Source organism: Diadema antillarum, unplaced genomic scaffold (assembly GCF_040938485.1).
Source record: "Diadema antillarum isolate AM-2024a unplaced genomic scaffold, OU_Dant_1.0 scf00000071, whole genome shotgun sequence".
NCBI lineage: Eukaryota > Metazoa > Echinodermata > Echinoidea > Diadematoida > Diadematidae > Diadema > Diadema antillarum.
In genome coordinates this window covers 12500390-12519118 of record NW_027270960.1, presented here as the reverse complement: position 1 = coordinate 12519118, position 18729 = coordinate 12500390, and the positions used below count along the sequence as shown (strand labels likewise).

The following is an 18729-nucleotide window of genomic DNA, read 5'->3' as shown; positions in this document are numbered from 1 at the left end:
TTCCGTTTCCTCTTTGCTTGCGCAATATTTAACTTTGACCATTTTTGAACTTTATTCTTTACACATCAGCTCAATGTATTTACTGGGTGTCGGAATGACTTCTTAACCATTTTCTCAGAAAGTTTATTGGGAGAACGCAAACAGAATACTCATGGCAATTTCAGTCCTTCGTTCCTCTCAAACAATTTCGTTCTTTGTATAGCCCACCACATTTCGATTGGAGAAGTATTAAAAGCAAGATGGGTTCGTGGCGCAGTAATCTGCTTCCCGTACTGCTGGTATTCTGTTTTTATACAATTGCCTCGTGCGAAGACAAGAACAATATGAATCTTCAAAATGGGAGGTACACCAACATTCTAGTAGCCATTGATTCAGATGTGGAAGAAGACGACACTTTGATAGAACATATAAAGGTATGAATTTTTATCCAATTTTCAGTCATCATCTCATAGACATACGGTAGATTACAGCTAAAGGACGTTTCATCCCCTAACAGCCTAACCCTTCACTTCTTTCCTATTCTTATATTGGATGTTCTCATCAGTATACATAGAATATAGAATCTGACATGTGCCATCTACTGATTCATCATAAATGATCTTTATACATGAGTCATTATTCTACTGTAGGAAGCTAGGCATTCAAACTTTTGTTGGCGCTCCTAGATTCGGTGGATGTTAAAACCCTTATTTATCATTTGCAGATGAAAAAAAAAATGCTTCAAAATAGTTCTAAAATGTGAGTTAGGAATAGAAACAGCCAAAGTTAGAATCTTAAATGGTCTAATTAATGTTACACAAATTGTGACCAATAGTTTCATTAAAAATCGGGTTTTTTTTTTTAATAAACCGCCTGTAGATAGGTCTATGGTTATTGGGTAAATGAGTGATATTTCCCTATACCCGTCATTTTATTGCCAGAGTTTTATGTGGTAGGATGATTTGTGATAATTTGAAAATTTCTTTTTTTATCACTGTCACAAATGGTAAACAGTTGCTTTAGATACCAGGTTAAATTACAAAGTGTCTGGCTTATTATAACATATTAGTCCTTCAACTGCTCCAAAGAACGATGTACACAACTACATATTTCGTTCCCCATTCCCCCCCCCCTTTTTTTCCTCTAATTTTCTGATGGGTTGTGATCAGATATCCACTATAAACATGCACATGGAGATAAAGTAGCCCACCCTAATTCATTGTACTTGCTTTTTAAAGAAAACTACTGCACTTGTATATTGAAGATATACGAATAGTCGGACATTTTTAGAATGCAATACATATAGCAGAGTTCGTTGCAAAGAGATAGCATTTGTGAACTGATCTGTTGTCGTTATTTTTATTTTATCAGGAAACCTTTAAGACAGGCTCAGGGGTTCTATTCAATGCTACCGACCACAGACTTTACTGGGGTGAGATCCAAATTCTCGTTCCCATCACATGGAGTAGAAAACCCGACGTCTACGAGACGGCCACCCATCAGACGTTCGGGAGCGCCAACATCCGGGTCGTGGAGGGAGCTGCTAGGAACCCTTCGGTAACTAACCACGCCGGGTGTGGAAAGCCAGGTCTGGATATGACGCTAACATCCGGGTACCTTCTTCAGAACGTCGACACATGCAGTGGTAGGATATACAATTCAACCTCACAGATTCTTCTAAGATTCCAACGCTATTTTAACCATAGCATAGCAATCTATCGTTACTGTGCCTATTCAGCACGTTTCTTTCACTATTTCTGCAAATGATATTTGCCTGTTTCCACCATAATTACGGAACAACCGATGAATTGTCCTCTATCACTGACTATAGTGCAAATCCGTTTTGCTTGATTTTGTTTAAGGTTTTGTTACGTCATTTGTCACAAAAAACCCCGAATGATCTTTTTTTTTTCTTGAGAGTTAAATGAACGAGATCAATTTGATTCGAGTCAGTTTATTTTCCACCCAAAGAGTGAAACAGACTATATAAAGCATGCATGGAACTGTCATATTGTTTGATCAATTGACAAAAAGCGTATACTGTGAATCTAGAGTATGCAATAAGATATGATTATACTTCAGTAGAAAAATAAAAAACACATATGCATATTCTGAGGGTTGGCAGTACAGTAACTATGGAAAAGAGTGATCCGTCTATGGAATCTGTTTCACGTTACACTGTTCCGATGTATTGACTATATTCAATAGAATTGCTTTGCTTTGTTGCTTTGTAGGCATAAATAATACATCATATCGTTTTAAGATTGAAGCACAGGCTACCTTTTGTCGTATCAATTGCACAGTCAGAACGAGCAGAAGGGCAAGCTGTGTATCACATCTTGATTAAAGTGTCGCTGTTACATCTATGGTTGATATTCAGTGTTTATATATTTAGCTTCACTATCACAACTTCGTCAAGTGTTACGTTTAGATATTTGGTTTATTGTTTATATATTTAGCGTCACTTAGGGGTGATATAATCCACCAGCACCATGCACTTCTGGGTTACGGTTCAAAGACTGTTTGAAAAAGAAAGACCCCCCCCCCCCCCCCCCCCCCGAAAAAAAAGAAGAAGAAAGAAACAAATATAAAAACAAAACAGAACAACAGCAACAGACAGACGATATATCAAGGACGAGATGGGATCAGTCGAAGTATCGCTGATTTTTTTTTTTCTTGTCTTGTCTAAGGGAAAGCGATGGTACGGGAATGGGGCCGCCTAAGATGGAGTCTCTTTCCCGAACACTTCACGGGATCAGGTTATGGGGAGGCAAACCAGTACTACGATTCGACCACATATCGCTATGAACCGACTAGGTGTTCCCCTAATCTATCTGGCGATATGAGAGATGGAAGTGGCTCTAAGTGTCTAAAGCAGGATACGTATGGGAAAGTAGACGACGCGTGTGTCTTCACTCCCTACAATGACCAAACAGCCAATGCTTCTTTGCTCTTTGGTTCTCACTGTGTAGACTCTGTGAGTTGAACTTTTAATCACAACTATTACCGCTTTATGTTTAAGTACTAGTAGTTCAATCAGGATAGGCCTACTGTAACACTGAACGTATATATTTGGTCGTTTGTGTGCATTTTTTAATCGAAATATAAAAGATTTGGGTCTCTTTCCCAGTTTAAGCATAATATCTGAAATCAGCCTGTACACGGTAGAAGATAAGTGTTGATGGTTGGTGAACTTACATTACATGGTTTAGAAAAACGGGGATTCACTATCTGCGAAATGTTCCTTAATCTCTTTAAGGGCAAGTCCAAGAGGTCCCCTCAGAAGGCAAAATTTCATCTTCGCTCAATATTGACATGTTTGGTATCATTTTGAAGCTCATGAGTTGAAATTTTGATTTCCATGGAGGAAAAAAATGATATTATGTAAATTTATGCAAATTTCAAGGGCTTCATTTGCAGAAATGTAAAGTACAGCGTTACGTATGGGACATTTATGAAAACTCATATTTATTCAAAGGAAAGCAAATGATATTTGATTAATATGTGGACATAAGAAGTCCATCAAATAGTTTAACTTGGTATGAAAATTTAGGGATTATGCAAATGATTATGCAAATTAGCTCGTGTCTTATCATGAGATGTCCCATACGTAACAAATTGAGGTCATTTTTTTTAGGTTTTCTCTAAAATTTCTAAGAATATTTGAACGCCCTTTTGGAAAGTTCTAATTTATTGTTTAGAGAAGTTAAATACCATAGAAAAAAGAAAAAAACCGTAAAAGAAATATTTTTATTAGGCAATTAAATAATGTTACGTATGGGACAAATGCGTTACGTATGGGACATCCTCATACATTTTGCATGTGAATGCATGTAGCTAGCCTGGAGGGTCTCTCAGTACACAAATGGTCAATCATTCTGAAGAAAGCATCCCAACTTTGCAGATACTTTTGAGTTATAGAAACTTGAAACAATACGTGTACTTGACTGAACAATTTTCAGAAAGGGGGAGGGGGAGATGGCAAAATACACAATGAAAATCAGCATTAAAGGGATGGTATAGTTTTTGTAGAAATGGGGATTCAGTTTTCAACATTTTACAAGATGATTGGAAACCAATTATAATACCCTTGATTATGAATTATTAAAGAGCATTACAATTCTAAGACTAGAGGAATTCAAAGTTTATTTGATGGAGATCCAATTTGAAATGGCCGAGATATAAAAAAAAAACCAAACAAACAAACAAATAAAAAGTAAAATGAAGTGGTCCTAATAAAAAATGTGACCCACCTTTTGTTAGGACACATTTCTGGATATCTCAGCCATTTCAAAACAGATTTTTGTCATGTTAACTTTGAATTCCTCTTAAAATTGTATGCTATTTAAATATTTCATAAAAGAAGTGCTAATTATCTTGTAAAAGTTGAAATCAGAATTCCCATCTGAACCAGAACTGTACAGTCCCTTTAAGTAGAGACCTCTGATTTAAAGGGTGCTGAAACCAAATACACAAGCAGATTGAAAAACTGCAGTTCAACTACAAGTATGGGTACTGATTACCACACAATGTAGAGCTCTAGCTACATTGTAGCTGCATTGAACACATCATGTATAGTTATGTGATGATAATGAAGATGTTACTTCAAATTAGTGTTTTTGTATCATTTTTTTTATTGCAAGTGATAAACAAATTGTTCTTACTAAATTTTCAATAGTAGCCATGACAAAAATCATGGGTATACAATGTACCGGTACATATCAAGGTGTGACTCGAATCAATGACCTGATTGCTAGACAGACATCATATATCCACTCGATTACTGGGGTTCCACGCAGCAGGTATTGCATATTTATTAAAATTAATATTTCTTTTGTCCAGTTGTTTTTTATTGAAACTGAATGGCAAACTGTCCTTCATCAATGGAAGTAAACACTTGAGTATTCGATTTTTTAGTAGTAATTATCCTGATAAAAATACAGGGCATACATACTCGGGTTGGTCATAAAAATATAGAATATGATTAAAGATTATGATGGTAAATATTTTGGGCATACTGTTCCCTTGACAATCTGGATCAGTATTTGAGTAATTTCAACTGATTCTACCTCAATAATAATGCAAAAATTTGTTTATGGGTATTTTACAAAATTATTTTGCAAAATACCCATAAACATGGTTCTCCACACACTAAACGAATGGGGGACAAGGGGCATGCATACTCAGGTTGGTCATAAAAATATAAAAATATGATTGAATATGATTATGATGGTAAATATTTGGGGAATATTGTGTCCTTGACAATCTGGATCAGTATTAAGTAGTTTCAACTGGTTTTACTTCAATAATTATGCAAAATACCCAAAACATGGTTCTCCACACACTAAACGAATGGGGGACAAAGTGTCCCATATACGTAACTGTCCCATACGTAACACGTCATGTCTGTCTTTAATTCGAACCTGTAATTAGAGCTTTTTGCCTCATGACATGAAACTTACCTCTGATAATTTTGAGTGTTGTGACTTTCATCACAGTGAGTTACAAGTTGTAGAATGAAATACTTTCAGAGAGTTTTGAGGTTGAAAAAAAAAATTGTTCAAAAAAACAAAATTTTTCTGGTCCCATACGTAACGGCACATATTTTTTTTTCTTCTAGAATATAATTGTGAAGGTCATTTTTCTCTATCTTTTACATGATTATACTTCTTCTAGATATCAATCACCATGATAAAGTTCAATATGATCAAAGGCCATTAACACTATTTTTCAGGTCATAAGAGTCTTTGAATGTCCCATACGTAACGTGCGCGTTATCTTGGACTTGCCCTTAAGCGTCTTTGGGCAGTGTATTGATGTAGATTTGAAGTCATTCAGGTACTATGATCCAAAAGTGCATAATTACGCCCTAAATCTGTTCCACTGGACTTATTACGGAGAGAGCATTCATGAATCGTCTGAGTCACTTCTTCAGCTATATCTGGCTGGCAATGATGCAACTCCGATCACGCGATTGATGAATGGGCCTTTCCAGACTAAACCGTCTACAGTTATGGTTTAATGAGAAAAATAGTGACATCTCCTTATATTTAAGCTTTATTGCAAAAATTGTATATGGTATGATGTTTTGTGATACATCTGACCTACACATACGCATCAAAAGTGATATCTTGATTTTTTTTTAAAATCACTGCTCCTAAAGGTAAACAGGACCTTTAAGCTACACTTGTGGTAGATTCATGCACTACTCATGAGTAATCATACTTGTTTGTCAAATGTATTCCACTTTGTATTTTTTATTGTCTTGCTTTATTCCAGTCTTTGTTTTGTTTTTTCTTCAAAAGTAATATTTTGTATTTATCTGAATGTATTTTACACACACACACACACACACACACACACAAAACAAACAAAAAGTCGCCAGACATGAATTTTTAGTTAAGACCATATTCTGAAAGAGCAGACTTTAAGCTTTAAAATGATGTATAACTCAAATCAAATTGACTCTCCTAACCTACCTAAATATTGGAAAGAAAGCACAAACTCAGGAAAAGTGTGAACTGAGAAAAGAGGCTCTGAAGTACAGTGTCTATTCAAGCGCTTAATCTTTACCAAACCGTGCTGGCTGTGCGATGAATGGGACAAAAAACAGGAAGTAAACCACCAGAGTAACAACAATGAAGGGATTATCAGATTAAACTGTAATTAAGCATGCCTCATTAACACACTCTGTTCATAATTAATGCCAACCTTCAAAGCAGTAGCATTTTCCTTTCAAAAGTTATTAGAGTTGAAAGTGAAGAGTGTGGACAAGGTTTTTCAGAAATGAAAAAGGGATTCTAAAGACACACCTAATCACACTATTCTACCAAAAATGTTGGAGATAAACTGCTAAAAAAACACACTTTCCTGCCCGTTTTACCCGGTGGCCCGGGGCCACCGAAAATGAAAGTCGGGCCACCAAATTTCAAAAAAGGGCAAATTTTGTGGCCCGCCTCGGGCCACCAACATTTTTTGAAAAGTATGTCAATAAATTCGTAACTTTTTGCGCCGGAAATTAGCAGTTAAATTTGTTTAAAGGATGGACGAAAAGGACTGAATGAGTGCCCGAGAGTGAGTGTTGCAAGTTTGTTGAAGTTTATTTATGAGTAGATATGTCCAACTTCTAATTCTTACTATCATAAAACTTAAATATTTGACTCATTAAAAAAAAGTACTTTTAATGTTTTTTATTGTTTCTTTTTTCGGGACACCAAATTTTTCTTTTGGGCCACCAAAAAATTGAAATTTAGGATTTTGGTGGCCCCATCTGGCCACCAAACAAAAAAGTTAGTGTCGAGCCATGATATATATATATATATATATATATATATATATATATAATATATATATATATATATGTTATACGAATATATACATGTATATTCTTATATCATTCAGATTCAGATTCAGATTCAGATTCATTTTATTGTTGGCATATGTGTATACACATAGGAATATCTGCACACATACATACATACATACGTACATTCATGTACATGTACACATATAAATAAATACAATTTTCAATATATATATACACAATTGTACAAGCATAATTTATACTCACAATACAGTAAACACATACATCGTTACAAATTTATATTTCATCACAATTAATTATAATTACCGATCAACAACAAAACAAGAGTTTAGAAAACATGAAGCCCGTCCTTTCTAAAGGAGTGCATATTTTACGTAACCTTTGCACACCCACACATACACACACTCGCACGTACTCCGAAGGATAACACTTCGCGTCGCGCCCTTTATGACACATGTACATCACTGGATACATACAGGTGAAGGCAGACAAACGCATGCGCGCACTCACAAATACAATAACACACACGTTCGCACACACACACATACTCCGTTGGCTTAGTCACATCATACACATAAGACTGTCAGGAGAATTTACGTGTCCTACGTCATGCTCTGAAGCACCGTTGAGCATAACGCACCCAAACGCAGGCACACCACTGCGCATGCGCTAGTCATAGCACCCGCGAACGTACAGACATGTACATTCAGCGGTGTGCACACTTTGACTCTAAACACACACACACATACACACACACACACACACACACCTACACACACAAACACACACACACGCACACACACACGCACACACGCCTATATACACACAGTCGCACCATCTATATAATTACACTTAAATAGAAACTCGGGGGACAGTGCATCCAATCATGACCTATATAGCATACGTAGGCCTACATAAACGCACACATACCCCTAAAAACATTCACAATCATATACCCTAGAGCAGACACAAAAAAGGAACCCAAAAGAGTGAAAGTTACAGTTCACATGAACGTAAAACGATTGGGGAAATATGATAAATCAGAAACTTTGGATTTGGCGCTAGTGTTTTGTTATGAAACTCGTCAAATAAATAAATAATTAACAAATCATGAGAGTGGTGAAATTAAGGGGAAAAAGACTAAGCATTCAGAATGATCAAACTTATACATCAGTAACCGAAACTGAAATTACACTGTAATTACTTATATGTATCATGCGGTTGAAATATCATATTATTGCAACTTAGATATACATGACTGATTGACAAAAACGATGAAGCGAGAGGTAGTAAAATATAGAATCACTTATTGTGATTCATTGTATTTTCGGATCGAGAACGAAACAAAAGAATTAAGGAAACGCGAAGTCCGTGCTTTCATTGACCTGTATCGTTTCCCTGACCGCATTAGAGTGTAACATTGATGAAGAGGGTGATTAGCACTTCCTAGGATTTGGGACACTTGTTTCAGAATCATATCATTGCACTCTTGTTTCAGATTTGTCACCTCATGTATACATATCACGTATGCATATATTTCAAATGTAGAAATGTGATTTGAATTAAATACTGTAATAGAATTAGCAAAATTCCCTTCAATAAATACCAATCGACCTTATGCTTTGTGTGTGATTTTTAGAAGTAAAAAAGTGCCCAAAGAACTTTTTTCGCTCTTGTTCCAATAACCGACATGTTAAATCACGTTTATTGACATACAATGAGTCCTTTGAAAACTGCATTGCTAAAAAATGGATATGATTTCAGTTAGAAGGCATTATAGTCTTTATTGATGAGATTATGCTCATTGACAGTACAATGTGGTCTTGTTTAGTAATTATTCACCTTTTCACAATTTTATTTCACCTGCAATATGATCAATAAGACAAATATTTCCAGCTAACATAGTAGATTATTCATTGCTTTTTTTCATTTGATATCATTTTACTATCCGCACACAATATAATTATGTCTGTATATTTAATGTGGGCAGGGGTTGCTATGTTGTAAGGTTACTATACGTGTATAACATTTCTTATAAGCATATATCTCTCTGGACATGTGAATAATGTTTGTGTGATGAATATGTGCGTATCTGCATGCAGATCTACCAATTTTGCGATCGATCACAACACAATTACGAGGCAAATAATTTGCAAAACTATCACTGTGGAAGAAGGAGTGCCTGGGAAGTCATGGAGTCTACCGAAGACTTCACCAATGAGGAAAACTTCGCGGACCCAAGTCTGATGGACACTGATCCTTCGTTTACTATCTTTCAACAACCTGTCCGTAGAGTGGTTCTTGTCCTTGACATCAGTGGCAGTATGGATGTGAGTCGCGTGATCCCACTCCCTCCTTTTTTCCTAGTGGGAGTCATTTTCGTCATTCTTTCCGTGCATCTGTATTATCTGAAGGTATACTGTTTGAAAGAGTTGTAAAGATAATGAAATCAAATTGGTATAAATCAAATTGTCATCGGGAAGAATGATGGTCTAAGATAAAGCTAATGTTTATAAAGAATGATATGCTTTAGACAAACATTTGATTTTACAAAATAATACGAACAGACATTTCCATAGTCTTGGCATCAGTTCACATTCATGTTGGCACTTAACCTTCAAAATAATGATAATGTAAAGAATTGGAAATAAAGAGCAAGACTCTTTTAATATCTTTCAATAATAGCGTTTAAGCCTACATTTCGATATCTATATGGAACATCAGGTTTGAGAAATAATACGAAACGGAACAAATTTTGATGAGTAATTTCTGAGATTATTCCTAAAAAAACAGCCCATCATTAGATATTGTAATAACACAAACGCGCGTTCGATCACTAGGCAACTCCTCGAAATCAATAGGGAGGTCTGACTGGCGATCGTTTCTTTATGGACAGTATCCTTGGTTTATGCAGGAAAGATGGAGTGTGCTCTTTTGAGTTTCCTTTGAAGTCATGCGTGGCCCCGACAGCGTTTTTTTCCCCCTCCCGTAATCCCATTACTCACGCTCGGCGCACTGCAAGTCGTAAATCTTGTGGCGGAAACTCACGACGCGAAATGCATTGTGGTCGGGGAATAAAATGGCGTCCTACGGTGTGAGCACAGAACACAGAACTCTTAAGAGTTCTGTGGCACAGAACTCTAGAGTGTAAGCAGTGGTGTGAAAGCAGTGGTGGTGGTTCTGGCGATCGTGATTTTGACGGAGACGAGTTTGTTGAGGAGGAATTGCTTCTTTAGCAAATTCAAAATCACATTGACACAGCAACTTAACTAAATTTGATTTACAATTGAAACTGAAACTCAGAAAGTTAAGGGCTTTTTACACTTGTAAATTTTTGCTTAGCCCCGGACCAACGGTGGGGCTAAGGGGGGGCCTTAGCCCCACCGTTGGTACGGGACTATCCTTAGCCCACTTTCTGTTTACACTCGTTTTTGCCAAAGTGGGCTAGCCCCACCGATAGTACGGTACTATCTGGCCCTGCAAAATAGCAGGGGTTAGCACCGCAATTGCGGTGCTAGCACCGCAATTGCGGTGCCAAGCAAGTGAGTGTAAACAGAACGAAAAAATAATCCTGGGCTAAGCGACGGAGACGAAGTCCGACCCTCACTGACCAATCAGAAACGAGGTAATCAAGTGCTGCCGATGCGTGCGTGTACGTGTACAGTACACAGCGTAATTATGAATATTCATGTGGTTTGGAAAGTCCGGGGCTAAGAAATACGAGTGTAAAAAGGTCAGTTTTCTCCTTAGCCCCGGACAAGAGATAGTACGGGACTAATTGGCGAGTGTAAAAAGCTGAAAAAATTGGTACGGGACTAACGATAGTCCTGGGTCAGAGAAAGTCCGGGGTTAAGAAACACAAGTGTAAAAAGCCCTTTAGTTGGGCCTTGGCTTGGAAATTGGAGGCCAAGGCAAGGGCAAGGCTCAGGACACTGTTTAATAGCGCAGCGTCACCTCAGGTATGCTGCCTAGCAAAAGCTAGACAGAAAGATCCGTCTGTCCGGAGGACTCTTTTGTATTTTGCCATTAACGCCGTCCTCCGTAGACTGACGGAAGGTTGTAGTACCCATTGCTGTGTGGATGTTCTTAACCACTGTCTCTATGGAAAATTGGGTGAGGTACCTCACCCTTCTCGATTGCGTCTAATTCACGGCCCTAGGTCGGCAAATTTAAGCTTGAATAGTTAAATCAACTATTCAAGAATAGACTACACTCACCAGATTAATGAATAATCCAATATTTCGGTCGAATTTTCAACGCAAAACACACATCAACCAGCCCGTCGCGTCGTCACGTTCAAACGGCAGAAACATACAGTATGAATCTATTAGCCAATCACATGCGAGGTAGTTTCTACGTGTTTTTTTTTACTTAATAAAGTACCTCGCATGTGATTGGTTTACAGATTCAAAATGGCGACCTACTGCTAGCGAACGGCGATGTTGCGATATGGATAAAATTTCTGCATTATAACCGCGTTACTGTGAGTATTTCGATTGCAAAATGTGAGAAATTAACCCCAAATATTGCTGCATAATGTGTCATGTCATGTCAAACTTGTTTGAATGTAAAAAAGCTGTCTGAAATTTGGTTTATCGTAACGTTTGATCTGTGCGCTACTGCCACACAGGAGCTGGCATCATTGACTTCGGTCTGTATACGGAGGGGATCCGTGAAGCCAGACGCAGTCTCCGCGGAACATTCCCCGACGGACAGATACAGACCGATCTTTCGGTCAAAGCAGAAGCATACCTAACGTTAGTCCTAGCTAGTAGACTCTAGTATTTCACAAACTAGGTTAGATTCTACTAGCTCCAGGGTGTACTCTACTACTTTTTAATTCATTTTTTTGTAACGTTAGCATGATGTCAAGCCGATTACCGGTATTTACCGATGAATGATCGAGGGAGAGTGAGGCGAAACACTGTATACTAAGCTCGGTTTTCCCCCCTAAAATATACTTACAGCATCATACATCTAGGCTTTTATAGATATCATCTTTAATTCTCTACGGAAAATTATTATAATCAAGGCTGATATGTCTAATTAACACTTCTTAACACTCAACTTTCCATTCCAATATGTATTTACTAGTAACTCAAATTCACCGAAACAACGGCAACGAACGCTGTCCCGACGCCTACGCGGCGGCCCTACAACAACCCGACGAGTACCCTGAAAAGCTCCAGCTCGCTCGGGTGCAGACGAAAAAAATCCCGCTTCGGTCTCTATGAAGCACTACTTTTACACTCGAACTGTTTGAAAACACGCTCGAACACGCTCATGTAACTTATATCATTTTGAAGATCAAGGTCAGGCCTACCTCTCTAACTATAAAAAAATTGCGGAAATGTGCGGAATTTCTCATAATCGATACAGAAACAATATGATGACATCTCTAGCGCACAAAACTAACTGCTCAGTAACTCCGTTGTTTGTGTACCGATTTCGCTGGTTCAAACGGCAATCTCCTCAGCACAGTCTGCTGAACCAGCGAAAGGTATAGACATACCACGCTACCCAATTTTTGAGCCATAAGTTGTAGCTTTCGAAGGGGGACGTCTTTCACTGAATGTAATAGACTGCCAAAATGTTGAATATGACGTCATTTTGTCGGTGCCACGCATCGCTTCAAAGCCCGATTTTTACGAGCGTGTGTTTATGGAAGGCCTGGAAAGGAGATCATGTTGCGTCACTCTAGTGCGCCGGAGGGTGATGGGTGGACCGATAAGGCCAGATTTTGACATATTTATCACAGAATGAGGGTAGTTTGCAGGCACAAACCCTTGTTGGTCGTAAAGGAGTCTGCGCCAAGACTACTACATGCACCACTTTGGCACTGTCCCATAGGCCCTGTGTTGAAGCTTCGCTGCAGTGTAGTGGTGCGTGTATTAGTCTTGGCGCATGCAGACTCCTATACGACCAACAAGGGTTTGTGCCTGCAAACTAGAATGAGGGTTGGATTTCAAGACGTTAATCGGTGTAAGACCACTTGATTTTTTTCTCTGAGGGAAGCTCTCAGAGTGCCATCTCCATCTTTCTTCCACCTCCCTGGTTTATGTTCTATAAAAGGACTTCAACAGAATCGACAAGCTGATTCAGTCTTCGGCCATCTTTATTCGGCACTACATCCCCGCCGGTAGCCACCTTGGCATCGTTACATTTGACACGGATGCAACAACCAAGGCAGACCTTACATTAGTTCAGAACGACTACAGCTCTCGAGACGACCTGGTCAACAGACTGCCCCCGGACGCCGAGGGGTGGACCTGCATCGGATGTGGCATAGAGACGGCCCTAAACGTGAGTCTGTATCCATACGCATCTGCTATCGATTTCTATGATCGAGTTCGATACTCCGGCTGCAGTTGTATATCCTACAGAAAGATATAGGTATTATTGCTCTCGTCGGACTCATAACTATCTGAACTCAGTACAACCCCCTGTTCATGGCCGGCGAGACGGGGGAGGGATGGGGGGGGGGGGGGAGCCCTCGGCCCCCACTTTTTTTTTCCATCATACATAGAATACATAGGGTGTCACCATTTGTCCACCCCCCCCCCCCCCCCCCCACACACACACACACACTTTTTTTCACCCCAGAAGTGGCACTAGAGATAGAATGAAAGCTTGAAGTGTGAGCGCGGTAAGGCCTTTGTTTTTGCACTGAAGATCTTTTTTTTTTTTTGCTTGTTAGCCGATGAAAACTGCCCCCTCCCCCCCCCTTTTTTTTTTAAGTGCGCCGGCGGTGCTGTTCATAGTACACCGGCAGCAACACTTTTACTTGTGTCATCCTGAGACAAACCAGCCCATTAGTGAATACGCCCTTCCATGTACCACATAAACCCACATCCATTCCTCCTCCGCTCTTATCATCCCTTTGTACCAAACTATCTTGGTAAAGTCACTTCCCCATTCTCATTGAGAATATTCTTTTTAAATAATCAATATAATTCTATACATTTTACTGTTATTGAGAATATATTTGTTTTCAAATAATCAGTATAATAATATATTCTACCAATCTGGATTCAATTGTAACTGTCTTAGCGGAGAAGATCTCCTCGAGTCATAAAAAGAAGTATGAGATGCTGCAACATATACAAAATCAGACTCAGATGGAGTGGAGCATCGAGCAGCATGCTACTTTCTGATCAGCTGTTACTCACATGCATTCCGATATTACAATATGGCAAATGGGTACTCCGCTGACGTGAGATTGTACTGAAACATGTTCGTGTTTTGGAGATCCAAGCTTGGAATAAATGCAACTTTTGTCAACTTAATTTCGGTTCCCTGACTTACCTTCATCAGTGTTGGACTCCCAACACACATCATACACACATCCCACAACAATGAAATACGATCCAAATACACAACACTGCAGTCACATAGTTTAGGAAACGTAAGTCTTAAATGAAGAGGTAAACGAACACTACCTGTTTTGAATGGTCGATTATGCAAAACCAAAACGTTTTGCTGGTCAAACTAACCTATGAGATTAAAAAAAAAAATCCATGAGGCCATGCAGCAATCACGAACACAGCATTCCAAGCTGTGAAGTCCATATACGTGTTTAAGGATATGGGTTAAAACACTGACACTGTTTGTTATTTTACCAGCTTTGCCAGTAATAATACATCATTATCGTGTATCTAACATTGATTGATTTGGTCACACCTCGTATTTCAACGCAGGTACTAGGGGACACTACAAACGGGAGCTACATACTTTTACTGAGTGATGGTATAGAAAACCGGTCCCCTTATATCAGAGAAACCATCCAAGCCGTCATGGAGGCTGGCGTCGTGATTGACACCATTGCCGTCACCAACGACGCCGATGAGCAGATGGAAAACCTGACATCGATCACGGGTGGGAAACCCTTTTTTTGTCCCGATGGAGGTAGCAGTGCTTGTCTTGCTGAGGCCTTTCTCTCAACAGTATCTGACCGCCCCGACCAAAACTTTTTTCCAACTCCATTTCAGGTTTGTACTTGATCAGGTGATAATCCTATTAAGAATTGAACTTACAAGTATTTACTTTTGAAAGTCTGTTGGACCTGAGGATATCTGATTATATATATATATATATATATATATATATATATATATATAATATGTATATATATATATATATATATATAATATGTATATAAAAAAAAAATATATATATACATATATAGTTATCCTTTTTAAGTGGTGCGTTATTCATTACTTGGAAATTCAGAAATACATATCACTCGGGCATTTTTGGCGACTTGGTGTCAAACAATAAAGATTTTTTTTTTTATTCCATGTAGAACAGGCTACGCTGCTTATTGATAAGACAGAAATCGATGAGTGACTACATCTTGAGGTATTTTTAGATCGTTTTGTACAAAAAAAGGAGATAATCACAAAATCCTGTAATAAAAAAGAACCTATTTTTAATACTCGGAAAGGTTACTGTAGGATGTCATATAAAAGTTGCACTATTTAAAATGATCTTTACGTAACCATTGCATTTTTCTTCTTATGGGTGGAGGCATTTTTTTTAAAATCAAACAAAGTCTAGATTTTTAAGGTATCGTTGAACAAGAGAAAAAGAGACACGATTATTGATGTTATTAGCTTTGTTCAGTATTCATTATTATTGTCCACGAGAAGACTGCAAAGTAAGATATTGGCTTTTCAGCACGTCTCCTCTATTTCCTGCAATTTTAATTTTAATTTAATGTCATATGAAAGTATTTTTCTCCGTTCCCACACACTGTATTGATTTCGTGTTATTTTGTGTATGTAAATGTTGTGCATTGTTGTAAACGAAATAAAGAAATGAATGAATTTCTCCTATTAGGTACTGAATGAAGATGTGAATGTATCTGCAAGTGGACAAGAAAATCGGTCTTTCGTCATCAGCGAAGAAGAGGGTAACGACACGGTGATAGCAGTAACTCGGTTCGTCGATGATGACGTCGAAGTCATTGTCGGGGGACCAAATGGAGAATATTTCAATAAAAACTCTCTAGAATACGATCCAGACACCCAGAGAAGGATTGTATATATCACAATCCCCATTGCTGAGGTAAGTATGTCTATAGCATTCCGGTTATTAATTTTACTCACTACTTAGGGTACCTAGCAGAAAAAGGGTGAAAAGGTATATTACCCTCTACCTTTTCTTTTCTCTTCATTTTGCTTGAATTAACGTCACATTGCAGTAAGCTACAATAACGTTACAAAAAAGACTTCGAAGATTACCTAAGAAAATTGAAATGTAATAGCTGAATTTCAACTTCGAAAAATAAATCAATGTATCATACGATGGCCACCTGCTTGCTTGCTCTACAAAATGATCGTATCCCTTGTTATAGAAGTGAGAAAATCCGCGAGACCTGTTAAGAGTGAGGGAGAGGGGGGAAGGGGTGTACAGAGAGCAAACATTTTCTATTTACCTCCTGTAAATTTCTTTCAAGAAAAAAGCCGGGAAAATCCCATCGTCATTTACTTCACTGCACGTACTCACCTATAAATTCTACACCAGTGCTACTTGACCTTTCATTCTGTTTAACAGGCAGGTAATTGGACAGTCACCCTTGTTAATACTCATAACGACGACCAAGTAGTGGGTTTAATGATAACATCCAAACAACGGAGCGAGTCAGGCATGGCAGGGGTGGTGAGCGTCGACGTAATTCTCGGATCTCGGGTAGGTTTGGCGCCCATTACCTTTTCATGTTTACCACCTGTTTACAGTTAAAGGAAGATATTCTTCGTTTTAAAGAGAGCAGTAGCTTAGAGAAGCGATAAAAATTGTTAAATTTTACAGATAGAAGGAAGTTCATGGAAATAATTATATCACGGTGTGGACATTTTTTCAGCGTCATATTTTCACTTTTGATACGACATTTGGTCTATCAGATACATTTTCTCGTAACACCAACAAACCAATTAGCTATCAAAAAAGAAAGAAAAGGGAAAAGGTGAGCGAAAACCAACATGATGACTGTCAGCAATACCTATACGAAGCGCTTGCTGACAAGTGTTTTAAAGTTCAAAATTTGAATGTAAAAGAAATTTAATTTCTTTTACATCTTAAAAAGAAAATACAGCAACGCAAAAATACAATATATATATATATATATATATATATATATATATATATATATAATTGCTTCCAAGGGGCGCTTAATCAACCATTTTTCAATTTATTTACATGTAAGGCCTTTTGGAAGCAAGCTATTCATGTATATATATTATATGATATTTCACGGTAGAATCAGATCTGAAATAAAATTCCAAATAGTATTACATATTAACATAGATGAAAATTAGGTCCGATGACATCATGCCTCCTGACACAAGAAAGCGCAGCAGATGTGGAGGATTTGATCTATTAGAGCATAAGCTATATTTTACTTCATTAATTACATTAATTGCTACAAACATAAACCAATTCAAACAAACTAAAAGTTACAACAAGAAAAAATATTCATAAATAAAACACTAGGCAATCTATAAGACTAACATTAAACCTTACAATATATACAATATTACTGTACGATAAATGTTATGAAATTGTAGCGCCGACACTTTAAGGGTGAGGGGAGGATCTTTCGTATAAACAGACTTAACACGCAGCGGAAGGATTTTGTTGGGCAATTTGTTATGTGCAGGTGATATATGTTTAACATACACTAACACTCAAATACATATCCCCACCTTTCGGTCTACTGGAAAGAGGTTTTAAATACATACATGCAACAAGTAACATCAATATCACTCAGACACAGCTATACACATGTACACCAATACATTCAAACAGACAGCATGGTGAAACAGTTTCATTCACAGTCACCATCATACATACCATGCTCACCAGTAAAGAGTGGTTAAATAAATTCGTTACCATGACTGCTGATCAATAACTATATAAACAACTGTCTTTAAAGGAAATGTATAACTTCCTTTAATGGTTATGATAAGAAACACATATACATTATTTACAATAAGATTCAATAATGCCACAGGCATCGCAATTAAATTCTACATGTCTGGATTACTGTATTGTTTCTCAACGGTTTCTTAAATCAACAAAAGTTTGTCCCTAACAGCTTAACCAAATACGGGCCATTGCAAAGAATGAGCAAGTTTTCAGTGCAGACATTTTACTTGAGCCATTGTATCAGGTCACTGTAGTAGGGTTGACCTGAAATACCAAAAGTTGTGAAGACTGTGTAAACAGTTGGGATGCTCAACACATCCTCGCTCTTTAAAGAGCGGGAGTAAAAGAGATTATCAAATGATAACTCATACTTAACTTCAAAGACGTAGTCTATTAAATGAAGCGAAGCTTCATGTATCAAACATGAATCAATTAATCTTAAAACGGGGTAGTGTTAAAACATGAATAACATTCGATACAAAAACACATGTTATCAATTG

The 18729-nt window shown here is 37.8% G+C and overlaps 1 protein-coding gene across 1 annotated transcript in view; it reads left to right on the top strand.

Moving 5' to 3' along the window:
- Window positions 1-323: 323 nt before the first annotated feature.
- LOC139717103 (calcium-activated chloride channel regulator 1-like) overlaps window positions 324-18729 on the top strand; it is a 35527-nt gene continuing 17121 nt past the window's right edge. The window contains exons 1-6 of the mRNA XM_071628609.1: window positions 324-413; window positions 1351-1624; window positions 2670-2956; window positions 13376-13606; window positions 15001-15291; window positions 16142-16369. Of these exons, the coding sequence (XP_071484710.1) occupies window positions 324-413; window positions 1351-1624; window positions 2670-2956; window positions 13376-13606; window positions 15001-15291; window positions 16142-16369 (1401 nt within the window). The remainder of the gene's footprint in view (window positions 414-1350; window positions 1625-2669; window positions 2957-13375; window positions 13607-15000; window positions 15292-16141; window positions 16370-18729) is intronic.